This window comes from Grampus griseus (genome assembly GCF_964374135.1).
Source record: "Grampus griseus genome assembly, chromosome: 5".
Classification (NCBI taxonomy): Eukaryota; Metazoa; Chordata; class Mammalia; order Artiodactyla; family Delphinidae; genus Grampus; species Grampus griseus.
Genome location: NC_138998.1, coordinates 49144154 through 49164849, shown reverse-complemented (window position 1 = coordinate 49164849; position 20696 = coordinate 49144154). Strand labels below are relative to the sequence as shown.

At 41.8% G+C, this 20696-nt stretch overlaps 1 protein-coding gene across 2 annotated transcripts in view; it reads left to right on the top strand.

Annotated features, from left to right (window-relative positions):
- Window positions 1-12519, top strand: part of PLD1 (phospholipase D1) — a gene marked incomplete at its 5' end in the record, with an annotated part of 113912 nt that extends 101393 nt beyond the window's left edge. For both annotated transcript variants that reach the window (XM_082654763.1, XM_082654762.1), the window contains 3 exons: window positions 1534-1687; window positions 10123-10240; window positions 11828-12519. In XM_082654763.1, coding sequence (XP_082510889.1) covers window positions 1534-1687; window positions 10123-10240; window positions 11828-12052 — 497 coding nt within the window. In that variant the 3' untranslated portion in view covers window positions 12053-12519. The remainder of the gene's footprint in view (window positions 1-1533; window positions 1688-10122; window positions 10241-11827) is intronic.
- Between the last annotated feature and the right edge of the window lie 8177 nt (window positions 12520-20696).

Below are 20696 nucleotides of genomic sequence, written 5' to 3'. Positions count from 1 at the left end.
CGTTCCCATCCACAGTTATCATAGAGTTGTGTATTAACTATGTGACCATATTGTAGCAAATGGCAGTATAGACTCTTCAGCAGGAGCCAGCTTCCTCTCACGTCCAACATCCCACCGTCTGGGCTCTGGGTAGCACTGCTAACACCTTACACCCTGATGGTCCCCATCACAGACAGTAGCCCGAGCTTGTGTTCAACCTAACTCTTCTGCACCCTGTCTGCAGAAGCAGTGGAGTGTGGGACTAGGGCAAGAGGACCAAGAAGAAAAAAGAGTCAGGCCCCTTTTGTAGTTTGTAGGACACCTCAAGGATTCAAAAGTGTGGATCCTGGGGCTTCCCTGGTGGCGCAGTGGTTGAGAGTCCGCCTGCCGATGCAGGGGACACGGGTTCGTACCCCGGTCCGGGAAGATCCCATGCCGCGGAGTGGCTGGGCCCGTGAGCCATGGCCGCTGAGCCTGCGTGTCCGGAGCCTGTGTGCCGCAACGGGAGAGGCCACAACAGTGAGAGGCCCGCGTACCGGAAAAAAAAAACACCTGTGGATCCACAATGATTAATGCAAAAATGTTGCAAGGTTTTTGAATACACAGCAGAGGAGCTCAGGAAGTGCAGGTTGAACTAATATTCAAATACTTGCCCTTCACATGTGAAAGTCAGCATTCTCAGCTCCTTTGGATTTAAAAATAGAATGGAGGGAAGTTGATACAGAAGCTGTTGGCATGCCACACAAGTGAGGCAAGAGAATGAAAACCCAAAGCCACTAATGATAATCTGTATTTGGGAGTGGACTATATTGCTTGTGAAGGTCCTTTTGTGTTTTGACATTTATAATTATGTGACCATGAGTTAAAGTCTACAGAGTGTGATTCTTAAGCATGAAACCTTACTGCACTGAGCTGGTAAGTGTTCTTGTTTCTTTGTGTGCTTAATGACTATATCAGTTAGAATCCTTTGAGCCACAAGATAGAAAATTCAGCTAGAAGTATGTGAAACAATAAGGGAAATGTATTACTTCACATAACAGAAAATAAGAAGGTTCTAGGGTTGGCCAGCTCAGTGACTTAAAGACCCAGAGTCTTTCTTCTTTCTGCTCTGCCATGTTCAACTTGTCTGTTTGTCCCTTGGTTACAAAGTGGCTGCAGCAGCTCCCACAATCATGTCCTCATGCAACCCTTCAAGCCAGAGTATCCAAAGACTGGCAGTGACACCATCTTCTTCTTCTGTCTATTTATAAGAAAGAGAAAAACTTTCTCAGAAGCCCCTGGCAGATTTGCCTTATGTTGCATTGACTAGAATCATGACAAGGGCCCATTTCTAAGCCAATCACTGGCAAAAACAGTGAAATGACCATGACTGGCCTTAGACTGATCAAGATTTACCCTTGGGTTAGGGAGCGCCCTGCCTTCCTAGAGCACAGCATCTCTTGATACCTGAACAAAATTAGGGGGTTTTTTTAGCAAGCAAGAATTGAGTCTGGAGGGCAAATGAGTGTCTGCCGGAATAAGAAAATTGTTCAGTTTCACTGTTTCTCTTTATAGGCTCTGCCAACATAAACGACCGAAGCATGCTGGGAAAACGGGACAGTGAAATGGCTGTCATTGTGCAGGACACGGAGACGGTCCCTTCAGTAATGGATGGAAAAGAGTACCAAGCTGGCCACTTCGCCCTAGGACTTCGGCTGCAGTGCTTTCGGTGGGTCTCGGAAGCTGGGTCTCCCTCACATAATCCCGCTGCAGTGGGCAATGGAGCCCAGCCCAGCCTCTGGCCCTTAGCACACATGCCATCTCCAGGTTCTTCTTTGTCCAAAACAGCGTGAACCACACCAGTCGTATACAAAATGGCTCTGTGTGGGGCATAAAAATTTCCTGTTTGAACAGCTTTTATTATTTTTATGTGTAATGGAGAAAACTAGCATTTTAAATCTATTAATTGATTTAGGACCAGGTCAAACCATCTAGTGTCTATTTAAGTTTTTTATAGTGAGTCCATTTTTAGAAATTGAAATAGTTCCAGCGATGTAAGGGTATGATAAAAATTACTAAAGGAGAAAGCTAGTGACTACTGGTGTTAAATTAAATGTGGAAACTTCATTTCTCAGATTTAAGATGACTCCAGACATGGAAGCTTCCTGATCTTCTGCAAGAAGATGTGAATTTTAAACAAACCTGTGGTCCAACAGAGAGAGCACTGGGCTAAGTAGCAGGGGGTGTGTATCCCTAAATAAGTGCTTCATTCAGTTAAGTGTTACTGAGAACTTTCCTGGGCGGGGCTCTAACTGGCCCCATGCCAGCCCCTGTAGTCCAGTCTCAGTTGTCAGAGTGATCCTTCGAGAACCTAACGCAGGTCCTATCACTCCGCTATTCAACCAATCCTCAATGCCTTCTTATCTCTCTTTTTCAAATGGCTTCTTATCTATCTCCTGACCCTCTCCCCCAGCCCACTGAAGACACACTAAGCTCCCCACTGTCTGTGGAACACACCCTGACCACTCTCCCACCTGTAGGCTTTTGCAGGAAGTCCACAATTATAAGATTCTAGAACTATATTGGCCAGGATGGGATTTCAGTGTGGCCGCTATGGTGAGATAGAGCCAAGTGTCCCCGATTAAGGGTGGTATTTTAAGCTATTTGATGAAAGGCACTGCACAGATACTGTTGTGGTGCTGTTGTTTTAACCCTTCCAGTGTTAATGGTCGCTTCTGAAAACTGGCTCACTTGCAAATGGGCACAAAACCAGCACTTCCCTCCTGCAAATGCTGGCGGCCCTTACCTCCTACCTCACTCCAGACTCTGGCTTTTGAGGACCAAGCTTCAGTTCCAGAGACGTTCCTTAGGCTCCCTCTGCCCCAGGAGCTCAGCAAATCCATCCCTCAAAATTTGACTGTCAGACCTTCTCACAGTTTTTATTGCTGTATTTGTCGCCTTTGTTACTAATTGTTTTGTCAGTAAGGTTTTTGTTTTTGTTTTTTTTTAGACCATTGATATTTTAATTGACTTCTAATGTTAATTTGTTTTGTTTAGCAGGGGAGAGTTTAAGATTAGCAACCCACTGTTAATCAACCCATTGATTGCCTACTGCAGCTCATATAAGGAAACAAATATTTCCTCCTGTAAGCTAGAAATAAATGTCACACCTTTTCAGTTCCATAAGAACTTAAGTATTCTCTTTAAAGGCGTAGCCTCCTTTATAACTTTCTAAATGTATAATAATTATAGAGGGAGAGGGTTCTGATTACAACATATTTTTCATTGTAGAAAATTTGGCAAACAGAAAAGCAATAAGGAAATTAAATTGATCTGTAATCCCATCACCCAGTGCTAGCAATTTTAACATTTGATGTATATCATTCCACTTTTTATCTATATATAAATATTCACTACTGTATTTCTTTTTTAAAACATAATTAGGATCTTGCAGTTCTACAAAGTCCTTTATTACTTAAATAATGTTACACACACTTTTCCATGTCATTGCGTTCTTCTATAACATTTAATGGCTGCATTGTATTACATTGTTTGAGCCCACCATAATTCCTTTAACCAAAACCTCATTGATGGGCAGATTTTTCGCTGATATAAAAAAGTGGGTATGGTTGTAGATAGTATCTTGCTTACCTTCTTAGTTGTTTCCTTAACTAAATCCTAACTATAGGATTTCTAACCAAAGGAAGTGTGCAATTTCCTTTGCCCTCTGAGTTCTATTATTATCTTTGCCGATTTGTTGGCTTTCAAATGGAATTTCATTATCTTAATTTGAAATTTGAGGGTTTAAAAATGTATCCATTAGCCATTTGTAATTGTTCTTTTGCAAACTGTCTAGACTATTCATGTCCTTTGCCCATTTTGTTGCAATGTTTCACTTTCTTTTAATGATTTATCAGTAATTTAAGTACATAAGAGCCTAATTTCTTTCTCCCATTTGTTGCAAAGCTGATTTGCCAATTGCCTTTTAATCATATTTGAGTATTTGGGGGAACCATCAATTCGTTTTTGGTTTTTTTTTGCGGTACGCAGGCCTCTCACTGTCGTGGCCTCTCCCGTTGTGGAGTACAGGCTCTGGACGCGCAGGCTCAGCGGCCATGGCTCACGGGCCCAGCCGCTCCGCGGCATGTGGGATCTTCCCGGACCGGGGCACAAACCCGTGTCCCCTGCATCGGCAGGCGGACTCTCAACCACTGCGCCACCAGGGAAGCCCGAACGATCAGTTCTTATTAATCAAATCTATCAGTTTTTTTCTTTTCCCCCCTTTTAAAAAATATGCTTAGAATAGCTTCCCCAAGATAAAATATTTACTTATATTTTCTTCTAGTGCTCATTTGATATTACTTTTACATTTAACATCTGCAATTTATTTTAATTTTTTAATAAATTTATCTATTTATTTATTTAGGCTGTGCTGGGTCTTCGTTGCTGCGTGCGGGCTATCTCTAGTTGGGCGAGCGGGGCCACTCTTCGTTGCAGTGCGTGGGCTTCTCATTGCGGTGGCTTCTCTTGTTGCAGAGCATGGGCTCTAGGCATGTGGGCTTCAGTAGTTGTGGCACGTGGGCTTCAGTAGTTGTGGCTTGCGGGCTCTAGAGCACAGGCTCAGTAGTTGTGGCTCACGGGCTCCATGGTATGTGGGATCTTCTCGGACCAGGGCTCGAACCCATGTGCCCTACATTGGCAGGCGGATTCTTAACCACTGTGCCACCAGGGAAGCCAACACCTGCAATTTATTTTAATGTAAGAAATGAGGTAGGGACTCTAACTCTTTTTCCCAGGCAAACCAACTGATCCAGAACTGCATGACTGCAGTACTCATTGCCTCTCTAACCTGCAGTGCCTCTTGATGGTGCACCGAATTGCCACATATCCTGACCTGTCTGTACTCTCTGCTACTTCCTATTGAAAGTCTGTTGCCTTGCATGCCATTATGATACCAGTTTAATTATTGTAGGTGTGCACTTTAATACTACTTCCTACCATACCACTTCCCCAAATTAGTATTCTTTTCCGGAATAATCTTGGCTACTCTTATTCATTCTTCCACACGAACTTTAAAATTGTTTTTTCAAGTTCTCTCACTAGTTTTTTGATCAGGACTACAGTATATTTATAGATTAATATAAAAAAGAGTTGATGTCTTTATAATATTGAGCCATCCTATTGAGGAACAAGGTATGGACTTCAATTGATTCACATTTTTTTGTTCTTCAGTAAAGCTCTAGGGTTTTCATTATTGGAAGCAGAAGTTGTTCTTCAGTGATCATTGAAGTTTTTTGTTGCTGTTCTTTTGGTTTTATGCTGATCCTATGCATTTCATGCTAAGTTTATTCCTAGATGCTTTATTTTTCCTGGCAGCTTTCAAACTGTCTTGAAGAGGCAGTTCTTGAACAAGCATTTTCACTTTGCCACAATGGCAGACACAGATAATAAATTAAAAAGCACCATGAAAACCTTGTGTTGATTTTAGCTCTTTTTATTAGGAAATATTCTCAAAGATAAATGTGACCTAGAGCAGAGCCACTTTCTCCCTTAAAAAAATGCAACTTCAATCCATTTTCCATCTGGGGTATTTTTGAATAGAAATAGAGAGGCACATTTCGATGTGAAATCAATTCTAAATAGAATCAACCATCAGGGTACTGCACTAAATGTCACAACTGCATGCCAAACAGTTCATTAAGTCCTAGAAAATTATCCAAATTTTACAGATGTAACCATCACTCAACAGAAACCATTATCCACACAAGTAGAGCTCAGAATCATTTACAGTGATAGACATGAGGAATGGAAAGAACAGAAACAATTTTCTGCAGTTTTCCTACTGTCCCACTGATGCATAAACAATTAAACATTAAATAATTGACATTATTCATGTCAACATAAAATCAAATTTGTTTTCTCTGAAACCTTACTCCTCTAAAGAACATCCAGAGTACTTCATATTATTTTTACTGTATAAATTTTTATAATTAAAAAGCTGACAGGGGGGCTTCCCTGGTGGCGCAGTGGTTGAGAGTCCGCCTGCCGATGCAGGGGACACGGGTTCGTGCCCCGGTCCGGGAAGATCCCACATGCCGCGGAGCGGCTGGGCCCGTGAGCCATGGCCGTTGAGCCTGCGCGTCCAGAGCCTGTGCTCCGCAACGGGAGAGGCCACAACAGTGAGAGGTCTGCATACCGCAAAAAAAAAAAAAAAAAAAAAAAAAAACCTGACAGGGAAAATAATTTATTACTGAACATTGTCTGTTATAGACTTATTTAAATACTTTTTCCTCTACACAGGCTCTTAACTGATAACTTGATAGACACATTGCCTCACCTCCTGTTCTCATTTAAAAGCAAAGTCATAGAAATATTCTTTCGGCTCTGTTTTCAGTTGGTTAGACGCCACCCAAATCAAAGGCATTACTATAATTGACTTATTGTTATAACCTGCACTGTCCTTCAAATTTGGCATGGTTAAATTTTGCTTTGGTTCTTAAGGAGCGGCAGCATCTAGGTGCAAACATCATCCTTTAGAATCTTTTTGAAAGTTATTCCCATATAGTCTGAGGGAGACATTATTTGAAGTGGAAATAGAATTTTGAGGTTATAAAACTCTAGGAATCCTAGTGAGCCCAGATGCCAGATCCATTTATTTTAGAAAATTTTTATATAGTAGAAAAAGTGAAGACTAAAACTAAAATGTGATGCCCTTTTATCCCTATAAGCCTGGCTGAGCCTTTTCAGGAGTTGATAATATTGGAGTTGACTGGGGAGAACACACATGGTTAATACCATGTGTGTTGGAACAGCCTTTCTTGAAGTAGATTTTGCAAATTGTTTTTTTTTTTTTTTGCGGTATGCGGGCCTCTCACTGCTGTGGCCTCTCCCGTTGCACAGCACAGGCTTCGGACGCGCAGGCTCAGCGGCCATGGCTCACGGGCCCAGCCGCTCCGCGGCATGTGGGATCTTCCCGGACCAGGGCACAAACCCGTGTCCCCTGCATCGGCAGGCGGACTCTCAACCACTGCGCCACCAGGGAAGCCCTTTGCAAATTGTTTGATCCAGGATTTTAATTCTTAAATTTCTCCTAGTGAAATAATCATAGAAATTCACAAAGTGTTATATATGATGAATAAATTACGTTCATTATAGCATTGTTTATAATAATGGAAAACTGGAAACAACCCAAAAGGTCATAATAAAATAGCTGGTTAAATAAAATTTCACATAATGGGAAATTCTGCAACCATTAAAAACGATGATGTAAATCTACACATTTAAATACAAAGAGGGTAACAATATGATGACCTCCACCCTGTTAAATCCAATGGTCCATTCTCATCTGAACTTGACTCCGTGTGGCTCCAGGATACCCATCCTCTGGCTTCTCTGCAGCCTCACTGGCTGCTCCTTCTCTCCCCTACTGTTGAGGTGCACTGGTCCTCTTCTCTCTCTATACTCACTACTTTGGTAAAGTCAGTTAAAGTCACATGGCTTTATGAGTATACATATGTGGACAGTTCTCAAGTGTGTATCTCCAGCCAGACCTTCTCTCCCAAACTCCAGATTCTTTTATCCAGCTGCCTACTTAGCATCACCACTTGTATATTTAATAGATGTCCCAACAGGTTCAAAACTGAATTCCTGGTCTTCTCCCACTAACTGGCTCTACCCACAGAATTCCCCATCTCAGCTAATGGCAACTACAGTCTTCTGTTTGCTCAAGGCAAAGCCCTTTTAGTCATCCTGATGCCTCACTTTTTCTCACACCCTGTGTCCACTGGATCAGTGAAATCTGATCTCTCCACCTTCCTCTCCACCACCCGAGCCACCATCATCTCCCACCGAGATCACTGCAGTGACTCCTAACTGACCTCTCTGTTTCAATCCTTGCCCTGCACGGTCTATTCTCAATCCAGCAGCCGTTTGTTAATATTTAAGTCAGATCCTGTCACTCCTTGCTCCAGTGTCAGCAGTATGTCCCAATTTCATGCAATGTAAAAGCCAAAGTCCTTCTGAGACCCATTTCCCCACTTTTCTTTCTTTCTTTCTTTAAATAAATTCAGTTATTTAGTTATTTTTGGCTGCGTTGGGTCTTGGCTGCTGCGCGCGGGCTTTCTCTAGTTGCAAAGAGCGGGGGCTACTCTCCGTTGCGGTGTGTGGGCTTCTCATTGCAGTGGCTTCTCTTGTTGCGGCGCGCGGGCTCTAGGCATGCGGGCTTCAGTAGTTGCGGCACGTGGGCTCAGTAGTTGTGGCTCACGGGCTCTAGAGAGCAGCCTCAGTACTTGTGGCTCACGGGCTTAGTTCCGCAGCATGTAGGATCTTTGCAGACCAGGGATAGACCCCGTGTCCCCTGCATTGGCAGGCGGATTCTTAACCACTGCGCCACCAGGGAAGTCTCCCACTTTTATTTCCAATGTAGCACAAGCCTTTTTGGTATTCCTTGAACCTACCAGGCATGTGAGCAAAGAGCTTTGGACTCAGTTTCAATTCTAGCTCTATTAATAGAATGCCTCCAACCTTTTGTTTCCCGTTTGCAAAATGGGAATCCTGTACCATCTACCTCCCCGGATTAAGATGGAAGTGCTTTTTAACATTCAGGCTTTATGTAGGTACCAGCGCTTTTATAATTTTCACATATGACCTCTAAAACTTGTCTTGCTTTGCTTGAGAATTTCTTATTATTTCTAGTCCTCTGTTTATATTTGGTCAATTCAAACAATCTACTGTATGGCTTCTTTTATGCCAGGTACTCTGGGGATGTGAGAATAGCCAGGTCATGTTCTCTTAAAGAATTTACATGCTAGAAGTGGGAGATGGGCCTATTAAAAGCAAAAAGTGCATGAAGTATTGCAGGTGCTCTGATAAAAACGAAGCACAGATGAAGCACAGTGAGGGCGACAAAGGAAGAAAGTTCAGATCTCTCAGGACTGACGGGGAGAAATGGGAGAAGGGAGAAAGGGAGCCATAAAAACTTTTATAGAGGTGACCTTGTACTGAATCCTGAAAGATGGTAGGTAAGGTTAGGCAAACAGGTAGGGGAGGGAAAAGCCTCCCCGACTACTCCCATCTCACACTCTTAAAGCACACCTGGTATTTACCACATTTTAATTAATTCCTTTTGAGGGTGATTCTTTATTCATTGTTGATCTCACCCACCAAGTATAACTGCACCCAGAGAGGCTCCGTGTCTTTCATATTCATTTCTGTACCCTAGAGTTCAGCACAGTTCTTGGCCCAAGGGAGGGAAGAAGGAAGGAAGGAAGGGAGGGAGGAAGGAAGGGAGGAAGGGAGGAAGGGAGGAAGGCGTGGGGAGGGAGGAAGGAAAGTCAAGTCTTGGTTAAGAGGACAGGTTTGGGAGTCAGGTGGTCCTGGTTGGAGTCCCAGATATACAGTTTGCTAGCTGTATGACCTTGAAAGAGTTACTTGACCTCTCTGTGCCTTAGTTCCCTTTTCTTTTTTTTTTAACCTGTTGATCTATTTATTTATTTGGTTGCACTGGGTCTTGTTGCAGCAGGTGGGCTCCTTAGTTGCGGCTCGTGGGCTCCTTAGTTGTGGCATGTGGACTCTTAGTTGCAGCATGCATATGGGATCTAGTTCCCAGACCAGGGATCGAACCCGGGCCCCCTGCATTGGAAGCTCAGAGTCTTAACCACTGTGCCACCAGGGATGTCCCCTTTGTTCCCTTTTCAGTTAAAGGAAAATAATAATGCTTGCTTCTTTTGTTTTTACTATTCTTTTACTTTTTTTTTTTTTTAATAGCTGCTTCTTCATAAGACTGTTGAGGATTTACTGAGATCGTTTTTGGAAAGGCTCAGCACGATGAAAGGCACATGCTTTGAATACTTATCCTGTCTTCCAAGGTTCTCGCCCTCTTAGGCCAAATTACAAGAACTCTCTTAGAGCAAAATGAAGGTGTTTCTCTGTCTCAAACATCATAACAACTTAGGCTTTTCTGTTTTGTTTTGTTTTGTTTTGCAACTGGGCTTTTTTATATATAGACACACAGACACACACTTAGTCTTAATGGCTTCCTTTGATTTCCTTAAAAAAAAGAGGACTTCTGTGGTTGAGTGTCTGAACTGCTGTACCATTAGAAACAGTACCTGCAGCAAACTGCTTTGTTTCATTTACTCATTTTGGAGGACACTTGTATTTCAGGGTTGTCCTCGGCTATCTTTCTGGCCCTAGTGAAGACATTCAGGATCCAGTGAGTGACAAATTCTTCAAGGAGGTGTGGGTTTCAACGGCAGCTCGAAATGCTACAATTTATGATAAGGTGAGGTTCACATATCCTGCTCCTTTTTTAATTGAATCACGTCACAAAAGCACATAATTATTTCTGCATATTATTGGCACAGAGTATTCTTAATGAGTGTAAAAAACCAATACTTCTTGGTAGACATTAAAAAAACAGAGTCAAAAAGAGCCATGGATTATTGTTTAGAAGAGACTTTAGTGGCATTCTGGTCTCAGATTCCAGAATCCCATCATAAGCATCCTTAGCAGGTGGTTACCCAGCCTTTATACATGTCTAGTGACAAAGAGAAAAGAGGCAGATGGGATCAAAAAATGAGTCAGACTTGGGTTCAGCCCAGCTCACACAGTTGCTGGTGATATAACTATGTGTGTAGTAATTTGATGTTCTGAGCCTTCCTTTCTTTCCTCTCCTATAAATTGGGAGGAACATTCACTAGGTGGTCGTGAGGATAAAGAACAGTCTGTTAAATGTATTTAGCACATAGTACATATAGTAAATGGTATCCATCCTAATGATGAAGCTTATTAATAATGAGAAACTTCCTCATTTGGACAGCTCTAATTTTGGAAAGGTGTTTTAAAACCAACTTCGTTTGTTAGGGAGGCTAAATGCATCTTCTGGTAAGTTCCGTCCATTGATGATGATAAAGAGTGTACAAGAGTTGAGTCACCTGACACTGAAACAGGTTACATCATGAAGTAGCCAGCATTCCATCATAGAAAATATTCAAGCTGAGTTCCACTGACCATCTATTATAAACTGGGTGAGAGTGCATTCTTCTTCTGACTTCCAGAGTCGCCTTAGCACAGAAAATTCATCATTTCTAATGAAACATGACAACTATCTACATAGCCTTATTTCATACTGAGGCCTCAAGGCCATGATCAAATAGGTTGTGTGCATGGAGTCTTTTCAAATGTAATTTTTAAAATGCAGGGCACAGCCTAGCTTGGATCTTGGATTGGGAGGAATAACAGCTATAGAAGACATTTTGGGAATAATCGGGTAAATCTGAAAATGGACCATATCTTAAATAACATAGAATTGATTTTCTGAGGTGTGAGAATTGTACTGTGGTTATATAGGCACATGTCCTTATTCTTAAGAAATACATGCTGAAATATTGAGGTGTGAAGTGTTATGATGTGTGAAACTTATTTTCAGTTAGCAATATACATGCACAATTGATAACTTTAAGTACAGGTACAGATAAAAACATTTTTCAAAATTAAAAAGTTAGAGAAAATATAATACACAATTTTTCTTTTAGACCAGAGCCTCCAGTGAAATTCAGGGGTGATTATTATCCAAAAAGTAAGGTATCACCCATGAAACGCCTTACCACTAGCTTGACTTTATCCTGAGGTCAGTCATTTATGTAGATCAGATATAGGATCTGTGTTGATTTTTTTTTTTGATGGAAGCAAACCTAGCACTCTCTTTGTAGCAAATAAAAGAAGCAACCCTTCAATCAGGTCTGCGCTGTAACATAAAACTAATTAATATGTGTTCATAAAACAAAGGTTTTGTCCGTCGGAATGAGTATTTTCAGTAAAGGGGATATCCTTTCTTTTAAACCTGTCACTCAGTTTCCTATTTAATCAGGTGTTCCGGTGCCTTCCCAATGATGAAGTACACAATTTAATTCAGCTGAGAGACTTTATAAGCAAGCCCATCTTAGCAAAGGAAGATCCCATTAGAGCTGAGGAAGAACTGAAAAAGATCCGTGGGTTCTTGGTACAATTCCCCTTTTATTTCCTGTCTGAAGAAAACCTACTGCCTTCTGTTGGAACCAAAGAAGCCATGGTGCCCACCGAGGTTTGGACTTAAGAGTCACACTTGTTTTCAACTCAAAGACTTCCACCCTGAAGAGTACATGTCACACAGTGACTTTCTGGAGACCTAACAGCCATAGCCAGACCCAGTGCACTCTTGTATCCAACACTTGGACCCTTTGGGTTGGCTGGGAAGGGCTGTAGTCATACTGATATAAGGACAGTGAAAATCAGCAGGGCTTTATAATTCCTCCTGCCTGTCCCTGTGAAAAAAGGACTGTATTCTTAGGTAGCATATACCCAACAGCTTAAACACATACTAAAATTCCATGATGTATACCAAACTGCATTTTCTTTGCTAACAAGAATTTACCTGTCACTGTGATCTACTTTGCCAAAAGTTGTCTGAACCTCCTTATTTTTCTCTGACCCTCACTTACGCAATTGATGTCTGCTGGACCTGCCTTCCTCTCATAGTCCATACAGGCTCTGTTTGAGGTATTGTCTATTGCTAGAAGATGTTGTGATGCTGCTTCAAGGTTATTTAAGGTTACATGGGTTGCTCCTGCCCCTGCCCTTCTGGCCCCGGAGTCGTCGTGTGCACCCAACCAAGGATGTGGTCCTTATTCCTTTCCAGTGACTGAAAGGACAGGACAGACCTTAGTCTACACAGCAGCCCATGTTAGGCACTTCTGACAACATTGACAGCATGTATGTTGACACCACAGATCAACAGGAAGGAATTAAATTCGGTTATTAAGGCAGAGATTTCACTTTGCATCCAAAGGCATTGATAAGATGTGTCCTTTTGATAGGGCCCACCCTATCAGATTTGAAAACGTATAGGATATTTGATTACACAGCAACTGATAAAACTCAGACACAGCATGCAGCCTTCAGCAATCTTCAACGTTTTGGTGGGAATCTGATCCAGATAAGAAAAGAAGATTTCTTATAGTCCTGTAAAATTTCCTGTCATCCTTAGCTGCTGGATTGATTGAAATTTGAGTTTCTACATTTCAAAGTCAAACCAGTGAATACAGCTTGTCTTTCAAGAGAATCAGGGGCTTCATAACTCATGCCAAGTTAATGAGTATGAGCCTTATTTGACATTCAGCTCGCCAGCTATGTTACCTTCTTTAAGAAAAACTGTTTGCAAAATGCATACAACTTCACTTGCGTTATTAAATATACATTAACATTCCACCAGGGTTCCAAAGAGGTTAGGATTATTTTTTAATTCACATTATTCTAGTCTGTGAATTGTTCTGGAAACCCATTTCTCCTTTTTGGATGTTAGTGTACATACCCTTTGGTACCCCATAGGTCTAATTTTTTTTTTTTTTTTTGCGGTACGCGGGCCTCTCACTGTTGTGGCCTCTCCCGTTGCGGAGCACAGACTCTGGACACGCAGGCTCAGCGGCCATGGCTCACGGGCCCAGCCGCTTCGCGGCCTGTGGGATCTTCCCGGACCGGGGCACGAACCTGTGTCCCCTGCATCGGCAGGCGGACTCTCAACCACTGTGCCACCAGGGAGGCCCCCACCATAGCTCTAATTTTATTAAGCAGAACTATTCTTACAACCTAAAGAACTAATGTGGGTTCCCAACGGGCCTGAGGCCATAAAACATGGTGTAGGTGCAATGATTACACCTCTATGGATTACCTGGACAGACTCTCATCCAAAGGAGTAAGGACCCAATCCCTATTTTCCTAGAACTGATAGTCCAGTGGAAAAGGTTAAACAGGAGCACAAAGTCTGTGAACTAGGTTAGTAGGAGAGAGACAGTGTCATACCCAGGAGGGTTTTACAAATGAGGTGGAACTATGCAACCAACAATGGAAATGAATATGCTTTTATGGTGGCTGAAGATAGTAAAATGACTTCATTCTATAGCAGTTGTAAATAAGACATTTGCTATTTATGAAGTTTAGATTGGCATTTAAAGTGCTGAGTGTATGTGGAATACCTAAGGAATTTTCATGTTTTCTTTTTAAATTTTTAAAAAATGTAGAACCAGGCCCTAGCCTCACCCTTATGGCAGGCTTTGGCAAACTAAGGCTGGGCCTCCTGTTTTTGTAAATAAAGTTTTATTTGAATGTAGCCATGTCCATTTGTTTACATGCCTCATGACCGAATGAGCTGCAAATCTGAGAATACTTGCCGTCCTTAAGAAACGTTTACTGATCTTTCCTCTAGAGAGAGCAAAGAATGTCCAATTACGGTGCCTCAACCAAACAGGTTTGGGTGAGTTCTAATCTCTTCCATAAGCAAGGTTTTCAACTCTCCCTATCCCAGAGCCCAGCATTCTACAATAGATTTATTCTAACAAGGTCAAGTCCTTTCAAGAATGAAAAATCACATGTTTTTTTGTTCTGAAAGAGTTTTTGTCAACTAAAGCAATCTTCTCCCAGCTGAGCACTCATATGGAAGCGTGGTTGATAATGTTTGTAACTAAAGTGTTAAATGAGGACAGATAGACCTAACGATATGTATTCAGAATCACAATTGTGAACTCAAGAAACTCAGTCTCCCTGGATTTTCCTTCTGGGAAGACTTGGAAATGATACGTGTATCCATTCTCTGCCTCACAGTCAATGCTTTTGATGCCAAGTCCCTTAACTGCTTTTTTTAATGTAAATATTCATTAATTAAACAATTAAAAGTGTGCAATTGGCCGTGTCCGTCTACTTGAAAAGGAGATTCCTCATTCTGCGCATGGGGTTTTTACAGCCAGCGCACTGTAGGTCTGAGCTCGAGACAGTAAGCTGTGCCTTTGGAGCAGATGTCAGAGCCCCAGCATCCCCTGCTGCCCCCAGTCTTCTCACAAACTTCATGCACACATCTCAGCGGCACCCAGAGAGAGAAAGAGACAGAAGTCCCCTTTTGCCCCCTCCTCCACCAGTCACTACCTATTCCCTGAAAGGCAATCACTTTCCCCAGGTCTTGAAACAGATTAGTTTTGCCTATTTTTGTACCCCACTGGCTTTTTCAACAAGGACACCCTGAGCCTTTATCTCAACTAGGCATCTCTGAAGCTTTCTTTGTCTTCCAGGTGGCTGCTTACGTTTGTAGAATCGTTGGTGGGCTCTCCATTTCACTTCTTCAAGATCTGGCTTGTTCTTATTCTACTCAATGCTCAGGTGATCCGTCGCCTCCCATGGCTTCACTGCCATCCCTGTGCTCACCTGCAGCCCAGGTCTCTCTCCTAAGCTCCAGACACATTAGATGTCTGAGCAATAGATATCTCTACTTGCTTTTCCCACCATGCACCTCAAAGTCAACAGTACGTCCTGTCCAAAATGGCAGCCATCACCAGCACTCTCAAGTGCTCCCCCAGTGCTCCTTCTGTTGTTCCCCCTATTAGAGAACAGCCCCACTATCCACCAAATGTTATCCAAATTGGAGAAATAATCATCATCCTCCATTCCTCCCTTTCTCTCACCTCCCCCACTTCCAATCAGCCACCGAGTCTGCTAGTTCCACAACTAAATGTCTCCCAGGTCCTGTCACTTATTTCTCCTCCTAATGCTACTTCCTACTTGACCTTGTTCACCATCACCTCATCTGGATCAACTAGTCTCACTGTCAGGTCTGGTCCCTCCCAAATCCATTCACTACAGTTAGAGATAATTTTTAAGCGCAGATCTGATCATGTCTCTTCTAGCTTAAATCCCTTTAAGAGCTTTTGTTTTCAGGGCAAAGTCCTCATAAGGTTTTATAAGCTCTTTATGGACCCACCCCTCCTTAACTATCCAGCTGAATTCCTCCCAGTGTGCCACCCTTCTTTTCAGCAATAAAGTATCTTTATCCACAGATTTCCATTTCTTGTTGGTTAAATATTGGCCCTGGGGGAGTCAAATCCCTGGCACTTCTGGAACTTCCCTACACAAGGACTCAGCAAGCTGCTGTGGGTCCGAGAGAGCTGGTGGAGAGACAGAGGGAAGCCCATCAGGGGCAAAGCTGCAGCTTGGGGAACTGCCCTCTGGAGCTACAGTTGAGCTCAGAGGTGGGTGGACAGCCTGTGTGATGGGGCATCAACAACACCCCCTAGAATGGGCCTGTGATTTTTCCTTTTCATGATGTAGTAGTTCTTATTCTAGAAGCATATAATTTGCTTTTTGTACATTTTTATTGGAGTATAAATGCTTTACAATGTTGTGTTAGTTTCTGCTGTACAACAAAGTGAATCAGCTATACGTACACATATATCCCCATATCCCCTCCCTCTTGCGTCTCCCTCCCACCCTCCCTATCCCACCCTTCTAGGTGGTCACAAAGCTCCAAGCTGATCTCCCTGTGCTATGCAGTTGCTTCCCACTAGCTAGCTATTTTACATTTGGTAGTTTATATATGTCCATGCCACTCTCTCACTTCATCCCAGCTTCCCCTTCCCCCTATGCCCTCAAGTCTGTTCTCTACGTCTGTGTCTTTATTCCTGCCCTGCCACTAGGTTCATCGGTACTACTTTTTAAAATTCCATATATATGTATAGCATATGGTATTTGTTTTTCTCTTTTTGACTTACTTCACTCTGTATGACAGTCTCTAGGTCCATCCACCTCACTACAAATAACTCACTTTGTTCCTTTTCATGACTGAGTAATATTCCATTGTGTATATATGCCACATCTTCTTTATCCATTCATCTGTCAATGGACACTTAGGCTGCTTCCATGTCCTGGCTATTGTAAATAGTGCTGCAATGAACATTGTGGTACATGACTCTTTTTGAATTATGGTTTTCTCAGGGTATATGCCCAGTAGTGGGATACTGGGTCATATGGTAGTTCTATTTGTAGTTTTTTTATGAACCTCCATACAGTTCTCCATAGTGGCTGTATCCATTTACATTCCCACCAACAGTGCAGGTGGGTTCCCTTTAGAAGCATATAATTTGAAGACGAGGATCTTCTTTCTTCATACTTCATATTGGGCTTGTCACAGTGCATAGCGTATTGTTCAGGTTATGTGAAAAGTGACTTGAAAATCTTCCTTTGCTCATGACACGTGAGATTCATTAGGCCAATCTATAAAGCATGGATGAGAACCCAAAGGAGAGCTGTTTTTATGTGAGAGTGGTGGGGTAAGAAGTGGATTTTTCAAGTGTTCTTTAGTATTAATAAAGTCTCAACCACTTTTTTAAAATATGAAATATAGTCCAAGCTGTGATAGTGGAACCTTTAAACATCAGGTCAAAATCTCATTTAAAGGATAAGAAAATTAAAGTTAAATAGCTTTTCTCATGATACTTGGCTATTCACTTTCTAGACAGTAGGTCAACAGGTAGGTTTAGAATTGCACCAGATAACTCAGTACACAAACACTTGGTGATTTATAAGAAACAAACAAACAAAAAAACAGGAACAGTATTGTTTAAAAGTCTTTTAAAATAAAGACATTATTTTCTGAGCCTCTTTTTCATAACCGTTCTTCATTCATAAGAAATTTTACTTTACAGTGCATTCCCTGGATAAAGACACAAAGACCCTAAGGTAGAAGGCAAAACTGGCCTTGATTGGCAGCTTAAATCAGCCTCCCCTCACCCTGTTAATTACCTGCTTTTATGCCCAGAACAACCCAGCCCTGGAGCACAGATGTCTTTTTGTTTTGAAACTGGTCCGAGGTGTCACTGGATGCTCCTCCTCTTTTTCTATCACTCTTTCACATGCCCTTCCTTTTGAAAGTCTGGATTTTTTTCCAGTAGTTTTTTTTCTTTAATTCTAGTTCTCAACTTCTAGTTCAGAAGATTGAGTAAATCACATTCCTCAGTCCAAGGCCCATTAAGACTCCCTCTCTTGTTTAATTCATTTGTTATTTATTTTTATCTACACATTCCATTCATTTTCTCCTCCTTGCCATGATCTGCATTTTAATGTATTTTTGTATATGTTTTTACTTGAATGTGTTCTTGCGAAATGTGTATTGTTGTTTGAGGGATTTTTATTTGCATAAATAATATTATTTCTGGGGAAGCACTATTTTTAATACCTACGTATGTTGATGTATGCAGGTCCAACCTCTTGCATTTAATCATGGAGCTTACTGTTATGCAATCATCACATTTCACCCATCACTTTTCCACAAACTGACACCTGGGCTACCTCCAGCTTCCCACTACCAGAAACATGCTGCGGTGAAAATTCTCATACCATAGGGCTGCTTGAGTGGTCTCACAATATGGCAGCTGGCTTCTCCCAGAGTGAGTGATCCAAGAGAAAGCAAAGCAGAAAACATATGTCCTTTTTTATATATATATATATAAATTTATTTATTTATTTTTGGCTGCATTGTGTCTTCGTTGCTGTGCGTGGGCTTTCTCTAGTTGCGGCGAGCGGGGGCCACTCTTTGTTGCAGTGCGCGGGCTTCTCATTGTGGTGGCTTCTCTTGTTGTGGAGCACGGGCTCTAGGTGTGTGAGCTTCAGTAGTTGTGGCACATGGACTTCAGTAGTTGTGGCTCCCAGGCTCTAGAGTGCAGGCTCAGTAGTTGTGGCACACAGGCTTAATTTCTCTGTGGCATGTGGGATCTTCCTGGACCAGGGCTCGAACCCATGTGCCCTGCATTGGCAGGCAGATTCTTAACCACTGCGCCACCAGGGAAGTCCCGAAAACATGTCTCTTATGACCTCGCCTTGGAAGTCACAAACCATCATTACACCACTATCCTATTGATTACACCAGTCAGCCCTATTCAGTGTGGATGAAGACTACAGATCTTTTTGACTTACGATGGGGTTATGCCCCGATCAACCCATTGTAAGTTGAAAATATTGTTAAGTTGAAAATGTATTTAATACATCTAACCTACCAAACATCATAGCTTAGCCTAGCTTTCCTTAAATGTGCTCAGAACACTTACATTAGCCTATAGTTGGGCAAAATCAACTAACACAGAGCATTTTATAATAAAGTGTTGAATATCTCATGGAATTTATTGAATACTGTACCAAAAGTGAAAAACTTCTGTATGGTTGTATGGGTACACAATGGTTATAATTGTACCAGTTGTTTACCTTCGTGCTCACAGGGCAGACTGGGAATTATGGGCATGCCACCACTACCCAGCATCACCAGAGAGTATCATACTGCATATTCCTAGCCTGGGAAAAGATCAGAATTTGAAATTCGAAGTACGGTTTCTACCAAATGTTTATCCCTTCACACCATCGTAAAGTCAAAAAATTTCAAGTCAAACCATCATAAATAAGTCAGGAACCATCTATATACACAGCACAAATACCAGGAGGCGGGATCATTGGGGTCATCATGGAAGCTCCCTACCACAGACATTGGCCATTATACTTTTTTTTCAGACTTCTTGTTCTCCCAGGTAGATATTTCATTTTGCTCTGTTCTTTTCATGAGTTGATTATTTGTGTGATAACTCTGCTACCTAGAAAATGTACATTACTTTCCTGCACTTGCAAGAATCCCAAAGACTTTTGTGTTCATATTCACACTGGGTTCTATTATAAGAATTGTCAAATGGTTGTCAAATGCCGTTCATAAAAAGGAAAATCATAGGACTTCCCTGGTGGCGCAGTGGTTGAGAATCTGCCTGCCAATGCCGGGGACACGGGTTCGAGCCCTAGTCTGGGAAGATCCCACATGCCGCGGAGCAACTAGGCCCGTGAGCCACAATTACTGAGCCTGTGCATCTGGAGCCTGTGCTCCGCAACAAGAGAGGCCGCGATAATGAGAGGCCCACGCACCGCGATGAAGAGTGGCCCCCACTTGCCACAACTAGAGAAAGCCCTCGCACAGAAACGAAGACCCAATACAGCCACAAATAAATAAGTAAATAAATTTTTTAAAAAAAGGAAAATCATAATAGATTTACAGCACCCGAAAAAGAGCCCATCGTAGTCAGGATCCTGAATCTCAAATAAGCCACGGTATTATTTTGTTCACTTAAGCCAACCTCAACTCTTCTTTCTATTGCTGTAAGTATAGGATCTGTTTCACCTGATATAATTTTTTAAAATGTATTTGCAAATAACATGTACATTAATAAGATATCTAACCTTTTTTAGAAGTCAAAAGAGGTATAGGAGGGAGAAGCATCTTCTCTGATGCTTTTATAGGTCAGAGAAAGCTATAACAAATGCAATGTTTGTTGAAAACAGAAAATGGCCATTATAACAACTCTGACATTATACTGCGTGAAACGTTTAAATGTTAAATATTCTTTCTGTTTCTGCTAGTCTGTGACCCTCGAGTTTTTCACACATGAAGACATGGATACACATGAAATAAAAGATTATGGATCATGGATAATAGCAATACAATGGAGAACCAAATGTTCATGTTTCATTAGCAAAAATAGAAAGAGAGGAATTTATCCCTGCCATTTTTTATTTATTGAAGAAAAAATACTGTTCAGCACAAATGCAGCTATTACCATCCAAAGTGCAATACAGATGAGCATTGAGAGTCTGAGGGGAAAACAAAGTCCCTCAGCCTTGAGAGTTTTCCCATCACATAGACCAGAGAAATAAATTATTGAACTGTATCTGAGTTTATATGGTTACCATGATTGAGAGCCTCAGCACAGAAGCAAACTACTTCAATTTATTGTAATTTTTGGCCCTTCATTCCTATGCTATGATAAGCACGTTATGGACCATTAACAGCCTCCTATGGGACACCTGTCTCTGGTGGAGATTATTTGTGTGATAACTCTGCTACTTAGAAGATG